Source organism: Pleurodeles waltl, chromosome 12 (genome assembly GCF_031143425.1).
Source record: "Pleurodeles waltl isolate 20211129_DDA chromosome 12, aPleWal1.hap1.20221129, whole genome shotgun sequence".
Lineage (NCBI taxonomy): Eukaryota > Metazoa > Chordata > Amphibia > Caudata > Salamandridae > Pleurodeles > Pleurodeles waltl.
Window position 1 is genome coordinate 65950113 of NC_090451.1, and position 22092 is coordinate 65972204.

At 44.2% G+C, this 22092-nt stretch overlaps 1 protein-coding gene across 2 annotated transcripts in view; it reads left to right on the plus strand.

Moving 5' to 3' along the window:
- The window catches only part of ZBTB7A (zinc finger and BTB domain containing 7A), a 113579-nt gene that overhangs the window by 65624 nt on the left and 25863 nt on the right, over positions 1–22092 (plus strand). For both annotated transcript variants that reach the window (XM_069216316.1, XM_069216315.1), the window contains one exon: positions 209–1486. In XM_069216316.1, coding sequence (XP_069072417.1) covers positions 222–1486 — 1265 coding nt within the window. In that variant the 5' untranslated portion in view covers positions 209–221. The remainder of the gene's footprint in view (positions 1–208; positions 1487–22092) is intronic.

The following is a 22092-nucleotide window of genomic DNA, read 5'->3' on the forward strand; positions in this document are numbered from 1 at the left end:
AAATTCGGAGGGCGTAGTCCCATCAGGATGGCATGTGTAATGACCTCTGTCACCCTGACAGATGGCGGACCATCCGCTAAACCCTAAATGAGGCCCTTGGTCATTTTCAGTGTGCCTTTGTGAACTCGTTTGTGTTTATGAATAGGACTCTTGGCAATTGTGATTAACTCCACACTTAACTTACCTGTCTTCCTCTCTTCTTCTCTAGAGCCGCGTTGAGCATGGCGGGCGGCGTGGATGGCCCAATCGGGATTCCGTTTCCCGATCACAGCAGTGACATTTTGAGCAGCTTGAATGAGCAGAGAAACTTGGGCCTGCTGTGTGACGTGGTGATACTGGTAGACGATCAGGAGTTCCACAGCCACCGCTCGGTCCTGGCGGCTTTCAGCCACTACTTTAAGAAGCTTTTCACCTCGGGTGCAGTGGTGGACCGGCAGAACGTGTATGTGATAGATTTTGTGAGTGCGGAGGCTCTGTCTGCCCTCCTGGAGTACGCCTACACTGCAACCCTTACAGTCAGCACCTCTAACGTCGCAGATATCCTCAATGCCGCCAACCTGCTGGAAATTCCGTCGGTGACGGAGGTGTGTACGGATCTCTTGGACAGAAACATTCTGGCCAGCGGTGACCAGAAGGAATTAGTAGATCAAATTGATCAGAGAAACTATCTCAAAGCGAAAGAATACCTGGAATTCTTCCAGACAAATCCCATTAATGGACACGAGCCTAACTTTCCATGGACCAACCATGACTTGAGAGAGATTCAGAGACTAAACTTCCAAAGTCCAGACGAGGAAGATGCTGATTGCAACCCAGAGGACATTTACTCTCAAGAAACATGTGATGATCGACCAAAGGTAACGGGCTGCGACCCAGAGAGCAGCCCCGGCCCCTGGCTAAAGATAGACGAGGACACCAGCCAAGGCCCTTGGCTAAAAAGAGATGATGACGGTAGCCCGGGTTCTTGGCTGAAGAAAGAACAGGAGGCCCCAGGCTCCTTGTACCTCCCATCCCACCTTCCTTCCCAAAACGGACATTACAGTGGACACAGTATGATGATGAAGGATGAGGAGGAAGAGGACGAGGAAGCTGGTAGAGACCAACTGGATGCCATAGACTCTCCAAGTGGCAATCCAGATCTTATAGACACAGAGGAGGCCAGCAGCACCGAGGTGGACAATATGGCTGCCAGTGCCCTGCTGCAGCAAATGATGAATTCCGTAGGAAGGCAGTCTGGCGAGGACGAGCACAAGGACGAAGATGGCGCTATGGATTATTACTTGAGGTATTTCCGTGGCTCTCAAGAGGGCGAAATGTACCCTTCCTGGTCCCAGAAGGTGGAGAAGAAGATCCGGGCCAAAGCATTCCAGAAGTGCCCCATCTGCGAAAAGGTGATACAGGGCGCGGGCAAGCTACCGCGACACATCCGGACCCACACCGGGGAGAAGCCCTACGAGTGCAGCATCTGCAAGGTCCGCTTCACCAGGTAATGTCCTGTCTAAATTGTGAGGTTGAGGGGAGGTGTATGGAATAGTAAGGGGAGCTTGTGTATATTTTGTGGAGAAGGTGAGCAATTTTAAAATGAAGAAGGAAGCGAAGGACTATTGAGGGAGACAGGAAGTGAAATTATCAAGGATACAAGGTGGTGAGTGATGATAGAGAACATCAAAGGTAGACATTGGGGGTGCAAGCGGGTTTAAAGGAAAGGAAAGCAGTTGGCGTACAAGGAGACGGTTGGAAAACATGAGTTTATGTTTTTAGGTCTGTTGGTTCAACTATAGCTTAGACCAGTGGTTCCCAACCTGTGGGCCGGGGACCCCTGGGGGTCCGCGAAGCCTCCTCAGGGGGCTCCGCGACTGCTTAAAAAATGTATTAATATTAGGTTCCAGCTATCAGTAATGGCTCAGTGGGGGTCCCCGTGTTCCAATAATGATTCAGTGGGGGTCCCCGGCTCCAGTATTGATAAAATGGGGGTCCCCAGAAGTTAGAAGGTTGGGAACCACTGGCTTAGACAATGGGATTTCTCAGTGTACTTTAAATACTATGTAGCTAGTTCTGCACTCTTCTTTTACAAATATTTGTTATTGTGTGTTAATTGTCAATTAGGTTTAAGCAAATAATTACAACATCCAGATTTCACTGATTTGTTAAGAACGCTAATGGGGCAATTTGCTTACAATTTTAGTAGTTTGAAAACAGATGTAGGTTAGGCTGAGCCCATGTTCAGTCTGTCTCTGAAATTGCTTTCTCATATGGGGCTTTGAAGCATTTCTTTAAAACTTTTACATAGCAGACTATACTACAAAAAGGTAATCAGGATTTGATTTTATATTGGTAATGTAAATACTTATACAAAGTATGGGCCTCATTCCAAAGGCCCCCATAATCTAGATTCATGCGCAAACACATCTGGCAAAAATGATACAAAGAAAAATGGGAATAAACCGAGTTTTGCAGCAGTGTTATTCCATTCACTATCTGTGTAACTCCTAATGAAAAAACAAAGCCTAGAGCACTGGCAATTCTTTGTGACATCATAACAGCATTTTATATCAGTCAGTGGACTTCATCCCAAAACATGTATCTAGTACTCTGGCATGAATTTCTTGCATGTATGTGTGGGCTTAATTAGATGTAATTTGAACAATTGTATGTCATATAGGCAGATCTACAGAGATGAAAAATAGTACAACACGTGAAGATATCCTTAGATGTACAGAAGAAGGTAATTATGGAAAGGGTGAATATATTTAGAAAAGTGAATGAAAGATACAAAAGATGAAGTTATTAAGACGCACATCTTCAAGGGTAAAGTTTTAGGATTAGTTAGATAACTTGCTCACTCCTGTGGTGGAGCCCCTGGTTTTGTTCCCCTCACCTGTTCCCAGCCTTGTAAACTCTAAGCCTACTTTCCCACACCTTCACTGTCAGATGTTCACAGGTTCTTTGCAGCAGCCTAGCCATGAACTCAGAACCTCGTCATGTGGGTGAACAAGGAGTTCATATCCTGTGTTAAGGCTCCTCTCATGACAGCAGGACGCCTGCTTCCAGATCTTAAGACATGGTGCCTTTCACAGAAGAACGCCTTTTAGGTCTGTCCTAACTTCCTAATTGTCTTGCCACTTTCATGTAATCACACCAACTGATAAATACAAATTCCTACATATGTTCCTTGTTTTAGCTCTCTTCCTCCATTGGTCTGTTTAACTGTCATTTAAATGTTCTTCCTCCTACCACAGAAAACATGGTGGCACCACTTAGTCCACCTCAGCCAATGGCACTGTCACATTTTCCCGGATCACGTGCACATTTTTATTTTTTTTAAAAGTGCACTTCTGTGTCGGGCTTGTGGGCCATTACTTTACTTTGCCACTGTGTGTTTTGTTTTCCTTTCCATTTTCTGTTCCGTTTTTGTCCTTCCTGTGTGTTTAAACAATGCCTTCAAGTTACCACTAAGTATCATATTTGTCTGTGATCTGCATTAAAACTAAAAAGGGTTTCTAAACCTGGTCTAACCACACTTGCCTGCTAGGAAGCACCTCTACTGCCCTATCAAAATTATATTGGAGTGGTTAATTTTGTTATCATGTATGTCGTCGGCTGCTTTTGTATGTTCTCTGTAACATTCACCCACCTACACTTTCCTTGCTCTACGATATCATTTTTGTCTTGTGTTCCCAGACAAAAAGTTCCCTTTGTTGCCTGATCATTTGCAAGACCTTGCTATTACTAATGTATGTTTCTACTCCCAGTTACTTATGTAGTGTACATTCACCGTCTGCAAATCCACCTTTCAGAATTTCTCATATTGGGCTCAAAATGTGTTTGATTGTGAGACGTGGTGAAGGGTGGGTGTTTGTGAATTCTTGACTTGTAACCGACCGTGTGCTAACCCTACCAATCGTTCAGAAGTGTCTTCATGGCAGCAAATATGGTGCTTTCGATATAGAGAGGTTTGGATCAGATACAACGTGAGGAAAGATGTCCACACTCACAATTGCAGCGGTGTACTTTGACATTACCCACGTTTACATCTCTTAACCTTCAGGATAAGAGGCTCGTGTTGGAGGAATTGAGTCCAAAGTTTAAGGTAGAAGGTAGCTTTGAGGGGTTGTGATTGGAGGAACTAGTCTAAGTTTTAAGGTAGGAGGTAGTTTTGGGGGGCTTTGTTTGAAGGGACTGGTCTACATGTGAGGTCGTTTTGAGGGGTGGTGTTTGAAGGGACTGGTCTACATGTGAGGTGGTTTTGAGGGGTGGTGTTTGGAGGAACTGGTCTAAATTTTGAGGTGGTTTTGAGGGCTGGTGTTTGGAGGAACTGGTCTAACTTTTAAGGAAGGAGGTAGTTTTGAGAGGTGGCGGTTGGAGTAATTTGCTCTACATTTCAGGGTAGGAGGTAGTTTTGAGGTTGCTGGTTGACGACTGGGTTTAAGTGATGGAGTTAGGATTACAGTTTAGGATAAGGAATAGGTTTGTTGTTGGGATTAGAAGCAGTGGATGGTGAGACAGACTGCAGCAACCTAAGTAGCCAGACGTCTTTGATGCGCGCCCCTAACGCTCCTCGGATATTTCTAGCAACAGAGATGGGACCTTCATTTTGATTTGTTCTTTTCTTGATGTTAGAGTTTTTATTGCTTTTAATGACTCTTTCTATTTACCACTTCTTTTTGAATCACCCATAAACTTTTACCGAAATAACTGCAAGTATATTATAGACTGCGATAGTGTCGGCTGCTACTGAATACTCTAGGCACTGACGTATTCTGTCGCTTGGCTGCATCTCTGCCTCCATCTCAGGGTCATGATTACTCATGCAATCTGCAGGTCTTGTTTGTTTTCCACAAGGTGAAACTTACAGATAAAATTGGAGGGAAAAAAAAAAGTTGATGTGTTAGTGATAGGAATTGAGGCTGGGTTTAGGAATCAATGAGTTGTGGGGTCAGGTTATCGTTTGGGGTTAAGATTATAGGTTTGAGTTGGGGTTGGGATGAGAGGCTGGCGTAAGGGGGTATAGGGTCACTTCACAGCAGGGGTTAGGATCAGAGGTTTGGCGTAGGCAGTAGGTTTTGGTTAATCGTGGGTATCAAGGTACAGGGTGGGGCAGGGCTGCAGTTAACATGAGGATTAGAGGCCAGCATTAAGATTAAAGGTCAGGAAAGAGACTTTGGCCTGGATGCAGGGTCAAAGGTTAGAGCTAATTTTGGAGGAGCTTTATGTATTCACTGTTGTGTAGAAGTGGTACAATACATGTAAGATATCTATTAACAACATAGCAGTATCGTGTTGTGCGGTTGTCATTGTTAATAAAAGAAAGTTTTACAGATGTAGTGACTTGCATTCAGTCTGAGGCACGTCACTGCATATCTTGCACTATTTGTGAAATGGAAAAGCCTTAGTGTGAGCTTCATTGTACTTCATCCAAAAAACTTAATAGCAAGAAATTAAACGTGTATAAATGTAAAAGGAATGGCCTTTCCTGAAAGACTTTCATAGTGTGCCTTTAAACTCAATTCGGATTTAGGGTGAACACATTGTGCTAATTTGGGAAAGATGCGTTTGACCCATTCTGAGTCATAACAGCTCTATAGTTTGAAGCGGATGGCCAGGACCCTCACTCACCCATCTCTGCGTACTCTCATGCCCATCCGCTTCCGCATGACCGTCGCTTGCATGGATTTTAGATATCGGTTCCAGAAACAATTCGAGGTCAGATTTCTGGTCACGGATTCTGTGGCTTTTTAACATTCTAGATCGCAGACAATGGATCGCTCAGTCACCACGAATAAAGCAGAGATTGTCGAGAGGCGAGGTCACAGAACCTAGCTGTGTGTGAAAGAGGCAGCATGCTATGTTACAGATTCCCAAGGCCTCAAGAGCCCACTTTGGCTTCTGCTGACTTGATTTAATCGACTAGGAGTGACGAGGTTTAGATGCCCCGTGCTGGCCTGTCTGCCTCGAGCCCCCCATACTCCAGCCTTGCTTAGTCTGATATTTTTTCACTTTGTCCTGGCGTGGGTGGCATTTTAGGGAATTACCAAGGTCTGGCTAGAGTAGCCAGATGGTAGGCCAGGCTGACATTTCTATTCTGCAAGTTTAAAGTCTTGCCAGGCTCGTGTGTTTTGCATTTTTGTGAGTCTCGCGAAATATCTTTTCATAATTTGTGCCCTGGTTCAAAGAGAACATGTCTTGCCGGAACAGCAATGCTGCATCTGGGAAAGTTATTTGCCTCGAACCTGCCTGTTGTCTTGCAGGTTTTACATGAGATTACTGCCCACTTTATTTTGTAAAACAAACAATTTTCCAAAATAAATACATTATTAAAAAAAGAAAAGTTTCGCACACCCCACCGAAGTTCTGTAATTTTTTGTGTCGGTATTGAGCATTTCCTTCCAAGTGCTGGGCAAAAAGTATGTCATTTCCTGCCAGTAGATTTGAAACCCAGAAATGAATTGGAACACCATAAGTCAAGAGTGAGTGATGGAGGAAACAAAGTGTTCCTTCGGACGGGGTGAGGGAACGTCCAGCACAAACACAGCAAGAGACAAGGCCTCCCAATGGGCTGGTGCATTGGCTGTGCCTCTGTCTGCACCTTAAACTTTCACAGCTCGCGCAACTGCACCATAGCCTGCAACGCCCACCCTGAGGGATGAGGTCCCTGAGTCTATGTGCACCGTCTTCCGCTGACCGCTGAGATCAGTTGGAGGCATGATGGCTTCTAATGTGTAATATTTTGCAAGGGATTTATTCATTCATTCAACAGCTGACTTGAAGTAATTGGTGAGCCATTTTCTTTTTCTGTTTTCTCCGTGGTGTAAAGCATCATCTCTTAAGGATTTTCTACTCTTTTTCTCTGGTGGGCATTTCACAGTTTCATTGTTTTCGCACTACCGCCTCCATTTTAATTTAGTAATGCACCTTCTGTAGTGCTCTGTAGAAGCAATTCAAATAAACAATGGAATCTTTGTGATTAAGGAGGAAATCCAAAGAGGGACTGAGCCAGAGCAAAGGGCCTGAGCGGAGACTGTAGCAAAGACGAGCGGTAGGACGTAAGTTACAACAGGGAATATGGACAGAGACGAGAGAGGGGAGGTATTGAGGAGTAAGAACGGTGAAAACAAATTGAATTGGAGAAAGTAAAAATAAGGATTACGAGACTGAGAAGAACAGAAGTACTCATGAGGTAAAGTCCGAGGATGAGAATTTTGGCAGCATGAAAGGTGAGGAACAGATGTGGAATTAATACTGGCGGCTGTGAGCAGTAGTGATCTGATTAAAGAGTAAGAGATCATTTGAAATCAACAACTAGTTTGCGAGGAGCAGAGAATAATGGCAAAGAAGAAAGGGGAAGTGACTGGTTTAGGGGGAATGAGCACACAGTAGAAAGAGGGCTTCAGAAGAAGGATTGAGATAGTGTGAATGGGTGTCATCCAGGACTGAAATGCAGATATCAAGTTGGAGGTGGTGATGTGAAGGCATGCGCTTTGGTCTAGAAAACCTGTTTTGATCCAAGTCTGATAATTCATACATTAGAGTTTGGTTGGTGTTGTTGTCCGGAAGATGAATGGCCTGGCTTTGGAGCCCTTGGCTGTTTGAGGGCAAGTGCCCCACCTGAGCTTGTGGAAGTCTGGATTGAAGCTGATCTCAAGAAATGTTCTCAATATACGTATATATCACAATTTATTATTGTGATAACTGACCTCACTTTCAACGAGAGTCTTGCCTTTTTGGCTATCTAAGCGCAGTCCTCCATGGATCAGGATAGCAGACAGACAGACATACTCACCTACGATGCCACCACCACTCATGCACCAGGTCTACAAGTCATGACAGATTGCTGGAATATCACAAGACCATACCATTCCCCATAGGCACAATCTCCACTGGGATAAGTTACAAGAAAATACATAGCCCAAAACACCCACAATTGAGACACGCTTGCAGAAATAATACCAGTTTTGCCATATAAAAGGAGAGTACGTACTCCTTCGTAGCCCAAAATTTGATGCAGGGGATGTTTTTGATCCTGATACAAATGTATGTTTCTCCAAAGCATGTTCATGGATTCATTATGTGACAAGATATGAACAGAAAGTGGAGCCCTGCCACCTCTAAACATTGTGCTTCAGGCAGCAGTCCCCTTACTGCTACCGCCACTGTCTATTCCCAAGATATTTGGAAGGGTCCACCTTGCTTTCCACATTTTTACGCTTTTGGCCATTCCTGTCCTCCTTAGAGTTGAACATCATTTGTTATCTGTAACTATCTTTAGTGCCTTTGTAACAGGATGATTGATTGCCCCACAACCAAGAATGATAAAAAAACCAAAAAAAAACATTTATTAATGAAAACAAAATCCACACACAAGTTTATGAAAATATTTTCCAATAGGCTTAAACGTCATAGTGTATGAAGGTGGAGCATGGATATGCTGTTCCATTCAGTGATTTGTTGAATTGGTGTTTAATATTTAGAGAGAGTGTAAACTAGAGGGAAACCCATGGTTGCCTTCCATTCACAATGTTCACTTCTGTCAAAGCTGACCCACCGTGTTCTACCCTGGGTGGGCAGGATGCACTTCTGAAACAGACACAGTGCTCCAGCAGGCCCATCGCAGTGCTAGAATAGCAGAAAACCACCAGTGTGGAAATTGACCTTTGGGGACCGAATATTTGTTTTTTATCCTCAGAAGTGTGTGACACGGCAGAGGTGACCTCTGCCCGCTTTTAAACTGAAAATGTAGCATTTCAACTGATCCCTCTATATATGAAATGCATGACCCATTCCAGGATCCTATACAATTTCAAACCAATACCCGGCTTCTGACACCTTTGAACAGCCGTGGCCCCTAATTCGAAATTGAGCATTGTGTCCTTATTAGCATGCAAAAGTTGCACTCGAGTAAATTACAGGGTTGAGGATGTAGTTGCTGCTTCTATTCAAAGTAAAAAGATAGTGATCTTCCTTTGAGGGGAAACGTCCAAATTCCCAATTAAAAAAAAGAGAGAGAGAGAAAAAAAAAAGAAATCAACAACACAGTAGTTGTCTGGAATCTCTACTACATATTCAGTTCAGATTTGCAGAGGCCTAAAATATTTCAGTCTTTTTGCTTACCTCAGTCTTATTCAGTTCCTGAATGGAATACTACTTTCTCTGCCATCACTGCTCTAACATAGCTGCTCCCCCTTTCTTTTCCCCTCTCTCTCGCAAAATACACTCTTCCTCTGGCTTTAAATACAACATCACCTTCCCCAAAATGAACCTACAAAACAAAGTGATCTCTAAGCCCTGTAATGTGGTGTTTCTCTTGTAGCACGTCTGTATCTTTAGCTCTGTGATACGCGTATATTTAAGGTTGTAATCTATTGCCCTCTGGGTTTTCTTTTTCCATTGCCCACTGTCATTCTCGTCCTCCATTCACCTGTTTCTTTACTTTTTTATAGTGTCTCTCTTCTCCTTTCTTGGTAATCTTCTCCTGGTTTTATCCCTTGCTCTTTTCCCTCTTCTGCTCTCTTTCTCTTTCTCCTCTCCCTCTCATTCCTGCCTTCCTAATTCACTTTTTCCCTCTCTGATAGATTTCTATTCTCCCTTTTCTTCTGTTAGTTTTTCACTGTTGTTCTCCCTATATTCCTCTCCTTACCCGGAACCCCTGATCTTTGTTCATCCTTTCCACTTATGTCTTCTTTCCCTTCATCTCTTTCTTTTCCATTCTTCTTATTGACCCCGATGTTTAGGGGCAAGCACAAAACGCTCCGTCCCGTGTTGTAATCTCTCTTTGGGCTTCAAGCCACGCCGATGTCACATCAGTCTCTTTCATTGGTTCGTGGGCTTACCGTTTCAAATCTTCTTGCTTTCATTAGTCGAAGGCACGCATACGTCATGCCTTTTCCAGTGGTTAGCCCTCCTCGAGCGCAGCGACCAAAGTACTGAAAACATACGAGTCCCGCTGTTTTCCATCCGGTTTCTGGACTACATTTTCTCCTTTTTCGCAGTGCGATCTCGCTTGGCAGAAGTCGAGCGCTTTGCATGACATCGACCCTGTTACATAGGTAATTGCACTTTTGCCGGTTACGTAGATAATTGCACTTTTGCCGATAGGTTTCACTTCGAGTGAACTTTTATTTCCTTTTGTGTGTCTGCTTTGCGCTGATGGTGGCCGTCAGCTCGCTTATGTGAAAATTTTACTTTTCAGTTTATATGGCAACAGAAGTCCAGTTAGTTATGTGAAAATGTTTTACTTTTCATTTTCAATTTATGTGGCAAGAAGACCGGTTAGGAGTTTACAATGCTAATTGATCTAGCTTGAGCAAATGCGAGACCAGTTGCATTGTAAATGCTTGTTCTTCTTGAGTCTTCTTTCTCTCCGGTTTTTCTGTAGCACTCCTTGTTTTCTCCCTAGTTCTCACTCTCTTCTGAAGTATTTGTTTGTTTTTCCATCCCTTTTTTTCATGTCTCATATTCCATTGCTATCACTCTCTACCTTCATTGTTCTATTCTGTTCTCACTTTGAGGTCTCCATCTCACTTTCTCTCGTTCTATCCACTCCCATGCTTCTTGGGTTTCTCGCCCTCCCATTTCTTCCCTTCTTGTTCTTTTTACCTTTCCCGGCCTCTTGTCTAACTCTCCAATATTCGTTATCCACCTTTCTCCTTCTCTCACCACACCTGACCTGCTCTCTCTCTCTTGCCATCCTTTCATGTCAGTTTTCTCCTAGGCTTTGCTTTCATCTTTCTTGCCTCCGCTCGCTTCCTTTATTTTTGTCCCTGCACTTCTTTGCTCCTCCTCTATTTTTGCCATTCTAAATTACAACCATACTGGTTACAAAAATATTATTCCATAGCTGCAATGAAACATTTCACATCATTAAAACGATAACTTATTTTTATGAAGTACTTCATATTTCAATCCTGCCATTGAAATCACAGTAAATAAGAGGCTTGCCATATCCAATTTAATACATGTTCAATTTTCCAGAAAGATGGAAAGTAGAGTTAGCCTTATTTGGATTCACGTTTATGATCTGCAGATCACAAGCATTTGCCGGCCATAATGGTTTACCTTTCCGAGATATCTTGGACATTGAGACCATTCTTGGACATCAACATAGATTCATGGATTGCAAAAATGTGACCAGTCAATACACAGAAAATTGAAATGATCAAAAAGTTGATGATTTAATCCGCAACATTTCTTATGAATTCATAACCATTCTATATTATGAAGAGTTGTCGCTAAATTCAAGACCAGAAGCACATTTCTGAATACATCAACATTGAATATAATGTAAAGTGCTAAAAAAATGACATTAATTTCTATAATAACTCTCTACTTAGCCCACAACAAAAGGCACACCCTTCAATCACTAGGGAGATGTCAAAATACAGCGATGACTCTTAATGTGGGGCGATGGCTAATAGTCAAGAGTATGAATAATCTCCAATACGCAGAATCTTCTAATAGGTGTTAATAATTATGCTGCCAACAGAGAAGGCAAATCAGTTCTATTACGTCAGTTTGTGGCAAAATGTGTCGGATGATTTTTGAGTTTCTTTTACATCATGACTTAGGTCCCAGTTAGGAACCTGCTCGGTAAATATATACGAGTCTGATGGTAATACCATTAACACATTTAGAAGGTGCCAAGAAATAACCAAAACACTGTTCCTATTGTTCACTACGACACTGCAAGGCCTCCGTGAAAGAGCTGCAGACTTTGGAACTGGGGAACCAGGTTTGAGTCTCAGTGTCATCTCAACATCCTGGGCAAACCACTTAATCTTCCCATGCTCACAAAAAATTAATGTGTCGTTGTGTGTTGTAACTGGTGCACATGTAAAGCGCTCCAATACTTTCAGGTCTTTTTGCGCTATATAAAACTGCAAAAAGAATATCTGGGATATTTCTAGAGAGATGAGGGTATCAACAATTTTTCACCCATTATTACAACTGCATCTTCCAGTAATTTCAGCAGATGTATTTTAACGATGCAGAGAGGAACAGTGTCAGTTTGTAATAATTACACATGATAATGTCCAGTTAGGATATCCACACTTAGCACAGAATCAGACCTTCAAACTTCTTTTAGTCTAGGTTTGTGGTTGCTTTCCAACACCAAGCCGCAGCACAAGTTTGCAGAGAACAGCCCAATGAGTAATACCAAGACATTCAAGTTTCAAGGACCTACCCTGGCAGGACTGCATGTCAGACAACGCACGGCCATGCTTCCAATGCATGCCTCGACACTGGAGCTTAATGACCCTCAATTCATTTGTTGGCCACGATGAACTACACGCGGCAACAAAATAAAATTGAATGAGCAATTTTGCTACACAACTTTGAATAAGCACTTTTAAAGTATCCATAATTTTTAATCAGTTGAATAACATTTACCCTGTCCAGATAACACCCTTCTCACTCCATCCACAGCATGCCAGATGGTTACTTGTCAAAAACAGGTATCTATACAAGGTGCTTATCCTGTTTTTTAAAGCAGTTTTTGGCACTAACCAGCCTCACTTCCTGCAGATGGGCACACACCACAAGGCATCACCTTCCCTCTGCTTCGCCAGACTTCACCTTTTCTGTTTCCAAACCTCCATACAGCCACTTGAAGGTAAATGTTATATAACATGGTCCTCTTCTGTGAAATTTTCTTCCTAACTCACTCCGAGCCACCCCGTCCATCACTGAGTTTAAGCGCAGTCTTAAATCACACATACTTAAAGACAAGCGCTTGAAAGCCCGCCCTCATCCGCATAGCGTAAATAGGTATATATGTACACTGCTTTGTACATAGTGTGCCCAAAGGTATTGCCTTTAAGTGTTGGCCTTCGCTTCACACTTGCCAAACATCAGACATGCTGTATCCTCCATGTAGCACTTCTGCCCGAAGGGTGATTAACTCTAAATAGAAACACAAAATAATATTTGGAGGGAGTTTGCTTTAGAAGACAGTAATGATACAATGTTAATTTATCATTTAAAAAATGCTCACTGTCAAACACCTTTCACCCATTTATACTATAATGGCCTTTGATTTGGTGCATGCCTAACTTCACTATTTGATTTTTTTTTTAAATAGTGGTTTATTGAGAGAAAGGTTAATTGGCATATGTTATTGTATAGGTCAGTTAGCCGCTTACAGACGTTCCTCGGAGGATTCACTCACTCTTGACAAACCTCATTGGTGATGCAATAAAACAGTATTTCAAACATGGAGTGGCTAAGATGCCATCTTGATGGACCCCTGAATCACAAAGGATCCCCTGAATTCTAAGCCCTAGGTATCATTTATGTGGTTTCTCGCACATTTTGGAAAAGCTGCCTCATGACAAATGGAAAGTCATTCAGCAGACCCCTCCTTACACATAAGAAACCACAAAGATCTTTTTATGAGAGAATGTTTTTGTTATTTTTATTGTAAAGCGGAAAAAGCATATGTTTACCAGGTGCTAGACGTAGAATTTAAGTTAAAGCGAACAGATTATGGCAAAATGAAATTATATTAAAACTGATTGAAAAAAACAAATAAAATATACTTATAGAGTCTCAGGTGAACTAGATATACACTCTGAAAAGTGAAAGCCAATTCAATATATCTAATAAATATTAGTAATAGTGATTAGTAATAATGTATAAATTGAAATAATGAACAAAGGGTTTTAAATTCATATATTAAAAATCAGTAATAAAAATTACTGCAAAGCTTTTCATTTAAATCAAACTCATTCTATCAGACTTATACTACTTTCATTTTGCTGCACTAAACATTGAACAATTCTCTATAATCAAACACAAATGAAGACCGTGCACAGCTGAGCATTGGAATCACAGAACATTACAAAAGGCCACTGCAGTAAAGATCATGTTTGGGTGCCCTGCAATAATGCTGATTGGTGCTACTCAAATGTTGCTAACATAGCACTACATAACCGGTGTGTGACAGACAGTTTGTTCTATACGAACAATCCTTTTCAGTTCTGTCGAAGACTCTCCCATTTCCTCTCAGTATCACCTTGCTCAGTGGGCTGTTATAGTTTACTTTTTACATTCAGAATAGTGCCAAAACACCATGAGAACTGTGATGTGCTACAGCAGGACCCAAGTAAGATGACATCCTCTTTTGCCTGCTGTCTGCACCTGGATACACTCAGCTTTGGGTGGTTTGAAGGAATTTCATCAATTCTTCAAAACAGTCCATTAACAGGTAGAGTGATATAGAATGTGGGTTTGGGTCAGACCCCTTTAGTCATCCTTTATCATTACTTTGGTGGACGGTTCTTCCAGGACGTTGCATTTCTTGGATGGTTGCATTGTCCTGTTTGTGTTCCTATTAGGAGGTGGTGATGGGCCATCAGGTAATTCTTTTGTTAGACTCCAGATGCAACATTAAGAGTAGCTTGAAACCCAATATATGTTTGTGTTTTTGGTGTAGTTTGCAGACACAATGACATTTTAATTGCTGGTTCATGGATTTTTAGACGAGGCGTGGCAGTGCATCTATCTGATGACCTACTATTACCAATTCTTTTAATTATTTGCGAAGTGGTATTTAGCTCCGCCCACATGAACATTTTGCACGAGGGAATGTTGTACATGTTTACCGCAGCTTCTATTCCCCTCTGACCCAGCTGCCTATGCCTTTCTCTTCTGACAACTGCCCATCTGCCTCTCCCCCTCACCTCTGACACAGCTCCTCTCCCTATCCCTTGATAAAGCTCCCTCCCTGTGATACAGCCACCTTCTCTCTCCCATGTGACAGAGCTGTCTCTTGGTTCACATATTTCTCATATCCTTACCTTTTCCTAATCTGCCACGCCCCATTTCCCAGTGTCATAATAGCTTTTGCACCTCTGCCTAGTGCCACAGCTGATGTCCCATACCCCAGTGACAGCAGCCTCCTCACCTGTAATACCTCTGCAGATGCACCTCTCTCCTGTGACAACTGCTGCTCCCCTTCTCCTGTGACAGAGCTCTCTCTTCCCCTCTCATCTGACAGAGCTGTATCTCCTCTCTCTTCTGTGACAGAGCTGCTCTGCATATCTGTCCTGTGATATAGCTGTGGCTCCACTTTTCCTGTGGCAGGGCCGCCTCTCCCCCTCCTGTGACACAGCTGCCTCTCTCCTCTCTCCTGTGACAGAGCTGCCTCTCCATCTCTCTCCTGTGACTTAGCCTCTCCTCCGTCACTCACCTTTGACATGGCTGCCCATCCCATCTTTCCTGTGGCAGAGCTTTCCACCTCTCTCCTGTGATACAGCTGCCTCTCTACTTCTCCTCTGACAGAGCTGTCTGTCCTGTAATAAAACTGCCTCTCTACCTCTTCTGTTGTAGAGCTGCATCTTCTATCTGTCTTGTGTCAGAGCAGTCTTTTGACTTTTTTTCTGTGATAGAACTGTTTCTCCACTTCTTCTGTGACAGAGCTCCCACTGCATCTCTTTCCTGTGACAGTGCTGCCTCTCTCTTGTGACTCTGGTCCTCACTCTTGTGACTCAGCTGCCTCTCCCTCTCCGGTGACAGTGCTGCCTCTCTCTTGTGACTCTGGTCCTCACTCTTGTGACTCAGCTGCCTCTCCCTCTCCTGTGACAGTGCTGCCTCTCTCCTGTGACTCTGGTCCTCACTCTTGTGACTCAGCTGCCTCTCCCTCTCCTGTGACAGTGCTGCCTCTCTCCTGTGACTCTGGTCCTCACTCTTGTGACTCAGCTGCCTCTCCTGTGACAGTGCTGCCTCTCTCCTGTGACTCTGGTCCTCACTCTTGTGACTCAGCTGCCTCTCCCTCTCCTGTGACAGTGCTGCCTCTCTCCAGTGACTCTGGTCCTCACTTTTGTGACTCAGCTGCCTCTCCCTCTCCTGTGACAGTGCTGCCTCTCTCCTGTGACTCTGGTTCTCACTCTTGTGACTCAGCTGCCTCTCCCTCTCCTGTGACAGTGCTGCCTCTCTCTTGTGACTCTGGTCCTCACTCTTGTGACTCAGCTGCCTCTCCCTCTCCTGTGACAGTGCTGCCTCTCTCTTGTGACTGTGGTCCTCACTCTTGTGACTCAGCTGCCTCTCCCTCTCCTGTGACAGAGCTGACTCTTCCCTGTTTTTCTGTGATAGAGCTGCCTCGCCCATCTCCTGCAACAGAGCTGTATTTCCCCTATTTTCTGTGACACACCTGCCTCTCCACCCTTCTCCTCTGACATAGCTACCTCTCCTCCTCTCCTGTGGCAGAGCCTCCTCGTCCCTCAGCTCCCTCTCCGATGTCTGTGACACAGCTGTCTCTCCACCTCTCTCCTGTGACAGAGCCGCCTCCATTCTGTCCTCTGGTAGAGCTGCCTCTCCTGGGGCAGAGCTGTCTCTCCCGTGTCTCATGTGACAGGTCTGCATAGCTGCCCTCCCTTCTGTCCGCTAAGGCCAGTTAGTGCCAGCATGGCCCCAGAGACAAACAACTGTGCCAGGCCCACCCAAGATGCAAAACCCAGAATCTCCTCCTCAAAAAGTTTGTGCTGGCTGCTTGCCAGGCTCCAAATGGGTTCTGTGCCCGGGCAGAGCTCCCCAGCCCTTCCTTCTTTGCCTTTGGACACAGCCCCACAAGCCCCGCATGTGACAAATCTGCTGCTCATCCCATCCCATGGACACCGGTGACTGTGCCTACCTGAAACAGAGATGTTTGTATTCAGACAGTTCCATTGTGCTCACTACTCCCTGACACAGTTCCCCCCATCAGGACACACTCCACCCACATGTGACACAACTGTCTGTTTCCTGAGTCCTCTCCTCTGAGACAGCTGTCTCTGGCCTCTCCTCTGCCACTGTTTCATCTGTCATCCTTTCTCATATCCCCTGTGACATAGCTACCTTTTTCCCCTCCCGAAGTGGCACATTTGCCGTTCCACCTCCACAGTTACACCCCCCCAATCCCCAACCAGGGGGGTAACAGAGGCCGCGGCAGCCCCCTGCTGCGGGGCAGGCAGTCTTACCCATACTGAAAGGGAGCCCCTCAGCCCCTACTGGTTGTTGTGCCCTCACCAGCCTGGGAGCATACATAGGAACGCATCAAACACGGAGCTCTTAGTTAGCGCCTTTACTCTTCAGCGTACATGAAACTAACTCTGAACATATCAATAACTGTTAGGACCACACCCTGACTCGTTCTATCTCAATTGCATTATTTCCTCATAAGTCCGCCCCTAGTCACGGGGTCCCAATACATACAGTTCTAAGACACCACATCTCCCTCTTTGTTAAATAAAAAGACATGAACAAATAGCTGCATCACATTTCTTCGACCAGCTGTCTAGGTGGTCGTACAGTTCAGCCAGACCGTGTGGTATGAAGTAGTTGAACTGCACCCGGGGTGGATCCCAGGAGTACAGGGTCTAATGTTTGATCAGAATTTTCAGGTGGGGCAGTTTCCTCTGAATCAGTAGGGACTGATGATTGATGAGACAGATGTCTGAAGTGGGATGTGTCCCTTGTGATGGATTTGCCGCGATAATGCATCGTTATATGTCCCTTTCGTGTTACAACTTTTAAAGGTTCAATATCAAATGGAAGATCTGTCTTTTGCATTCGTTTGATGAGAATCCAATCTCCTTCATCGAGCACGACTGCTCAAGTTTGACAATGTAGATACGCATACGTCTTCATCTGATGTTTCCGAGCAGTGTCAGTAGCACAAATCACATCATTATGTAAGATCGCTCTGTGGTCCACTGTGGTAGTTTGTTTCTTATGGCTCTCCCCAACATCAGATTGGTGTGTGGAGGAATGAGGGTTTGACAGATAAGCACGAAGGGCTTGGCATAACACCTAACTTAAACCAAGTCCCTCGATCAATGCATGTTGAATCATCCGTTTCAGGGTCCCCATAAATCATTCCACAACACTGTTGGCTTGAGGCCACAAAGGTGTGCTTTTCTGATGTTTGATGTTTAGACTGGCTAGAAACACCTTGAACTCCTTGCTGTTGAACAGTGGACCATTGCCAGACTTGAGAATGTCCGGTATGCCCCACACTGCAAAGATGCAATATCATCATTGTAATTGAAGGCATTTGGCACAGGCTGAATAATCCTATGTATAACATTTGGAATATTTCTGCAGCAAAGAACACTCCAGCACTTAATCTTTTGTATCTAAATAAACCAACATGAGCCGAAAAAGTGGTAATGTACGTGCAGTTCTCTTCTAGTTCAAGCTGATGGTAACTCTTGTTCAGTTCAAGATAGGAGAAAACTTTGGCTTCATTCAACTGCATGATCATATCTTCAGTGTGTGGACCAGGATGTCTCTCTCTCTCTCGACTGCTTTATGGGCTTGGTGTATATCCATGCAGATGGGCACTGCACCTCCACTGTCCTTTTTCAGCACTATCACGGTGGACGACACCAATGGTGTGGGACCAGTTCTGCGCTCAGTAATGTCATGTTTCAGCAAAGCTTCTAGCTCCTTCACGACCTCATCTTGCAGGTGAAATGGTATCCTGCGGTGTCGCTGTGCAACAGACCTGACGTCTTCATTAATGTGAAGTTGCACCTTCATCGTTTTGAACCTTTATAAACCATGAAACAGTGACAGGAACTGACTCACAGTTTCAAGTTGTGTATTCAAGTCTTAATTGATGGATATCAGCCCCATGTCAACAGCAGTTGTAAAGCTAAGTAGGCATGCACTAGATGGGATTACCTTGAAGAACGTATATTGGGGCCTGCACAGATGTGTTCTTGTGATGCAAGAATGATATGAAGGATCCTTGGCTCCACAATGGTTTTGAAGCAGCCCATGTGTACACCCTGCACTTGACACTTTGAGTCGTGGTTCAGGTGACAGACTGTGAAATTGTTTAAGTGGCATGATATTGATTGATGCACCACTATCGATTACAAAAGTTACCTAGCAACCGTTGACTTTGTTTGATTTTGGGGCAATGTCCATACGAGTTCTTTTGCCCTTCTTTTGTCTTCCTTGCAAGTGGCAATGCCCACTTTTGCATGTCTTTCTCTTTTATCTGTGATCATTGCACGTTCACCCTCTTCACTGTCGCTTGATGGTGACATCAAGGAACTCTTACAGGATTAACTTGATGGCGATCGCCTTCATTTAGTTTCAATCTGTTGCAGTTGAGGTTATTTTTTGTCTTGTGGGTGTGATGAGACTGCTTCTGAAGCATTCTGGCATCCATCTTCTCCTGCTGTGACCCACTTGGGTTTTCTTTGCCTCACAAGCAGTTATAAAGTGCTTGTCCTTTCTGCACTCTTCACACGTTTGTCTAATGGCTGGACATTTATTCTCATGTGGAAATGAAAATCCACTTCGGAAGCACAATGTCTCTTTAATTGAGTGTGTCGACTTATGGGCAACTCCTTGGCGCTTGTGTCTGCTCTTCATGGCCAGTGCTGATTCACCTTTTGCTGTTTCCGCTTTCATGTTGGCAACTTGCTGATTGGCTCATTCCTCAGCTCTAGCAGCCATCAATACCTTTTCTAGACTGAGGGCCTCTCCCAAAATGCATCTTCTGAACAAGTCCGAAGATCAACCATCAATGACTTGGAGGCACATGGCTTCTTCATTAAATTCACTAAATTTGTAGTGTATGAGGATTACATAGTCTTTCAACAAACTCATTCATTGTTTTACCAACTTGTCTCGCTTTAATGAAAATGTACCTTTCATAGTCAACATATGGCATCGGGTTGAACTTTGTTCCAAACGCTTCTTTGATTTGATGGTAAGACATTGTCTCAGTCTGTGAGAGTTTCTTTGTCACTTCTTTCACTCATTCACCAGCGAGATTCTTCAAGTATTTAATGATTCTCATCACTTACTTCTTCCATTACATCTATGAAATCATCTAAAGTCTTGATATGTGATGGACTTGGTCCATCTAGCGCCACTATTCTGTTTTTGGTTTTGTTGGCAGTGCCGAATGGTGGTGGAGGTTTAAAAAATTTGGCAGCACTGTACTCCATATCTCTTGCAGCAGCTAGAGGGAGCCTTCACCCTCCTGATGGTGTTTTGAGTTGTATTGAAGGCCACTGGCTGCCGACTTCCCCAGTGGCTTCCCTGGGAACCAACAGTCGTGCAAGCACAACTTCTGTGTTTGCTCTCGAGTCACCTCACCCGATTTTGAGGTCGTATAACCGGTGAGTAAGTTCACTTCTCGTGCCTGGTTGTTGCTGCCTTCTAGCATTACATCTGGTTGTCACTACCTTTGACATTGTACCTGGTTATCATTGCCTTCTTGCGTTATCTTTGATTGTTTCTGCCTTTTATGTTGTACCTGATTGTCACTGCCTTTAGCGTTTTCTTTGTATGATTGAGGGCTTGATGTTGCTGTGCAGCACCTTCTTGTTTTCTCAGCCTGGCCGACAAGTCTTGGCTGGCTTTTCCTACAGTGTTCCTTGATGGGCCTTCAGCTTCTCCACTAGGCCTTGAGTGGTGCTTGCACTCCACATATGCCAACTGCAGGCTTCTGCATTTCGGATAGGGAGCACGTGGCACGCACCAGCAGTTTGCTGTTTCTTGCACACTATAAGGGAGCACACTTCTGTTTCTTTGGGGCATGTAACCCTCCCAGCCACCAGTTGTCACGTCCTCCCCAGCTTGGTGCCATGCACAAGAACGCGCCACACATGGAGCTCTTATTTAACATCCTTACTCTTCAGTGTACAACATGTAACTAACTCTCAATATCTTAGTAACCTTAAGGACCAGAACCTGGCACCTCCCAGATCGATTGCATAATTTCCTTTATAAGTCTGCCTCTAGTCATGGGGTCCTGACATGTACACTACACTGATGTGATTGTGTGGGACCTTTAATTACGCCACTGTCTCTGGCACAGCTGCCTCTCCTGCTCCCCTCTGACACGGCTGCCTCTCTCCACCTTTCCCATTTCTGAAGTTTCCTGTTGCTGACGTGCATCGTAGACTGCATTGGTTATATTTGTTTCTCAATACTCTACCTGGAAGAAAGCACAGCTGGGAATTTCGATTTTTCGGGTCTTTCTTGGATTGTCAGCCTCTACTTGATGGGGGCACTGGTCTTTCTGCTGTTCCATCCTTGCCTTTCGATTCATATGGCAATAAAGAGAAAAGATGACATTGTGTGGCCTGGTTTAGAGGGCAGAAGTAACGCCTGTCAGCGTGCACACACTGCATCTGTGAAGCCACACTGCTAGGCCAGCAGGCAAGGCCACAAGAAGAGGAGTCACCCTCTACACAGGTGATGGGGAGGGCCATTGCCCAGCTTTACCACTCTCACAGCACTACCTCATCAGCCCCTATACTCAAACTCACCCACTCTTGTGCCCCATCACCATGGCTGTCAATCAGCACATTAACCAACATGGACCATTACTAAACTAGACATTTAAAAAAATTATATGAACTACATAACCAAGTACAAGTAAGCAGGTATGCACATCTGGTCGATAGGAATAGCAAGACTGTATGAAAAGGGTGTCCATATAAAGAAAGTGTCACAATGCTATTCTAATAGCAATACCCCTTTACAAGTCCTGATAGCATAACTCAGAAATATCCACATTTACTCCACTTGAAGCCCCACTACTGCATATCTCCCTGACCATTTTCATCAGTGAGCCAAGAGGCACTTGAGTGGACAAATGCATCCACACTTGTTCCAGAGCTCCTGAAAATTATCAGTGATGAAAAGGAAGAATTCTCTCTGTTGTAACTTCACCACATAGCGTTCACCTCACCCAAAAGGATGTGTAGCACAGGGGTCACTTGCCGACTTCACAACTGTGTTGCGACCAGAGAGGTCTCTCCATGTCCGTAAGTCCGGGCCCAGTCTTGGGGAGTTATGAAATCCATATTAAGAGATATCAAGGAGACTTACCTCTATAGATAAGAACTATGCTGAGGTCATACCGGAAGCCAGATCACTCAGCAGCGCATGACACATCGGGCCACCAAATGCTGCTACCACAGTTGCATTAATGTACAGGAATCCAGGAAACAGTCTTAGAATGGATTAAGGACCTTGTCACGGACAGCCCTGAGTTACAAAACAGTGTAAACTGAAGAGTGACCTCAACGGGTGGCAGGTTTGAAAAACTAGCTAGTATGAACCACGTAAAAGAGGAAGGACACCCTT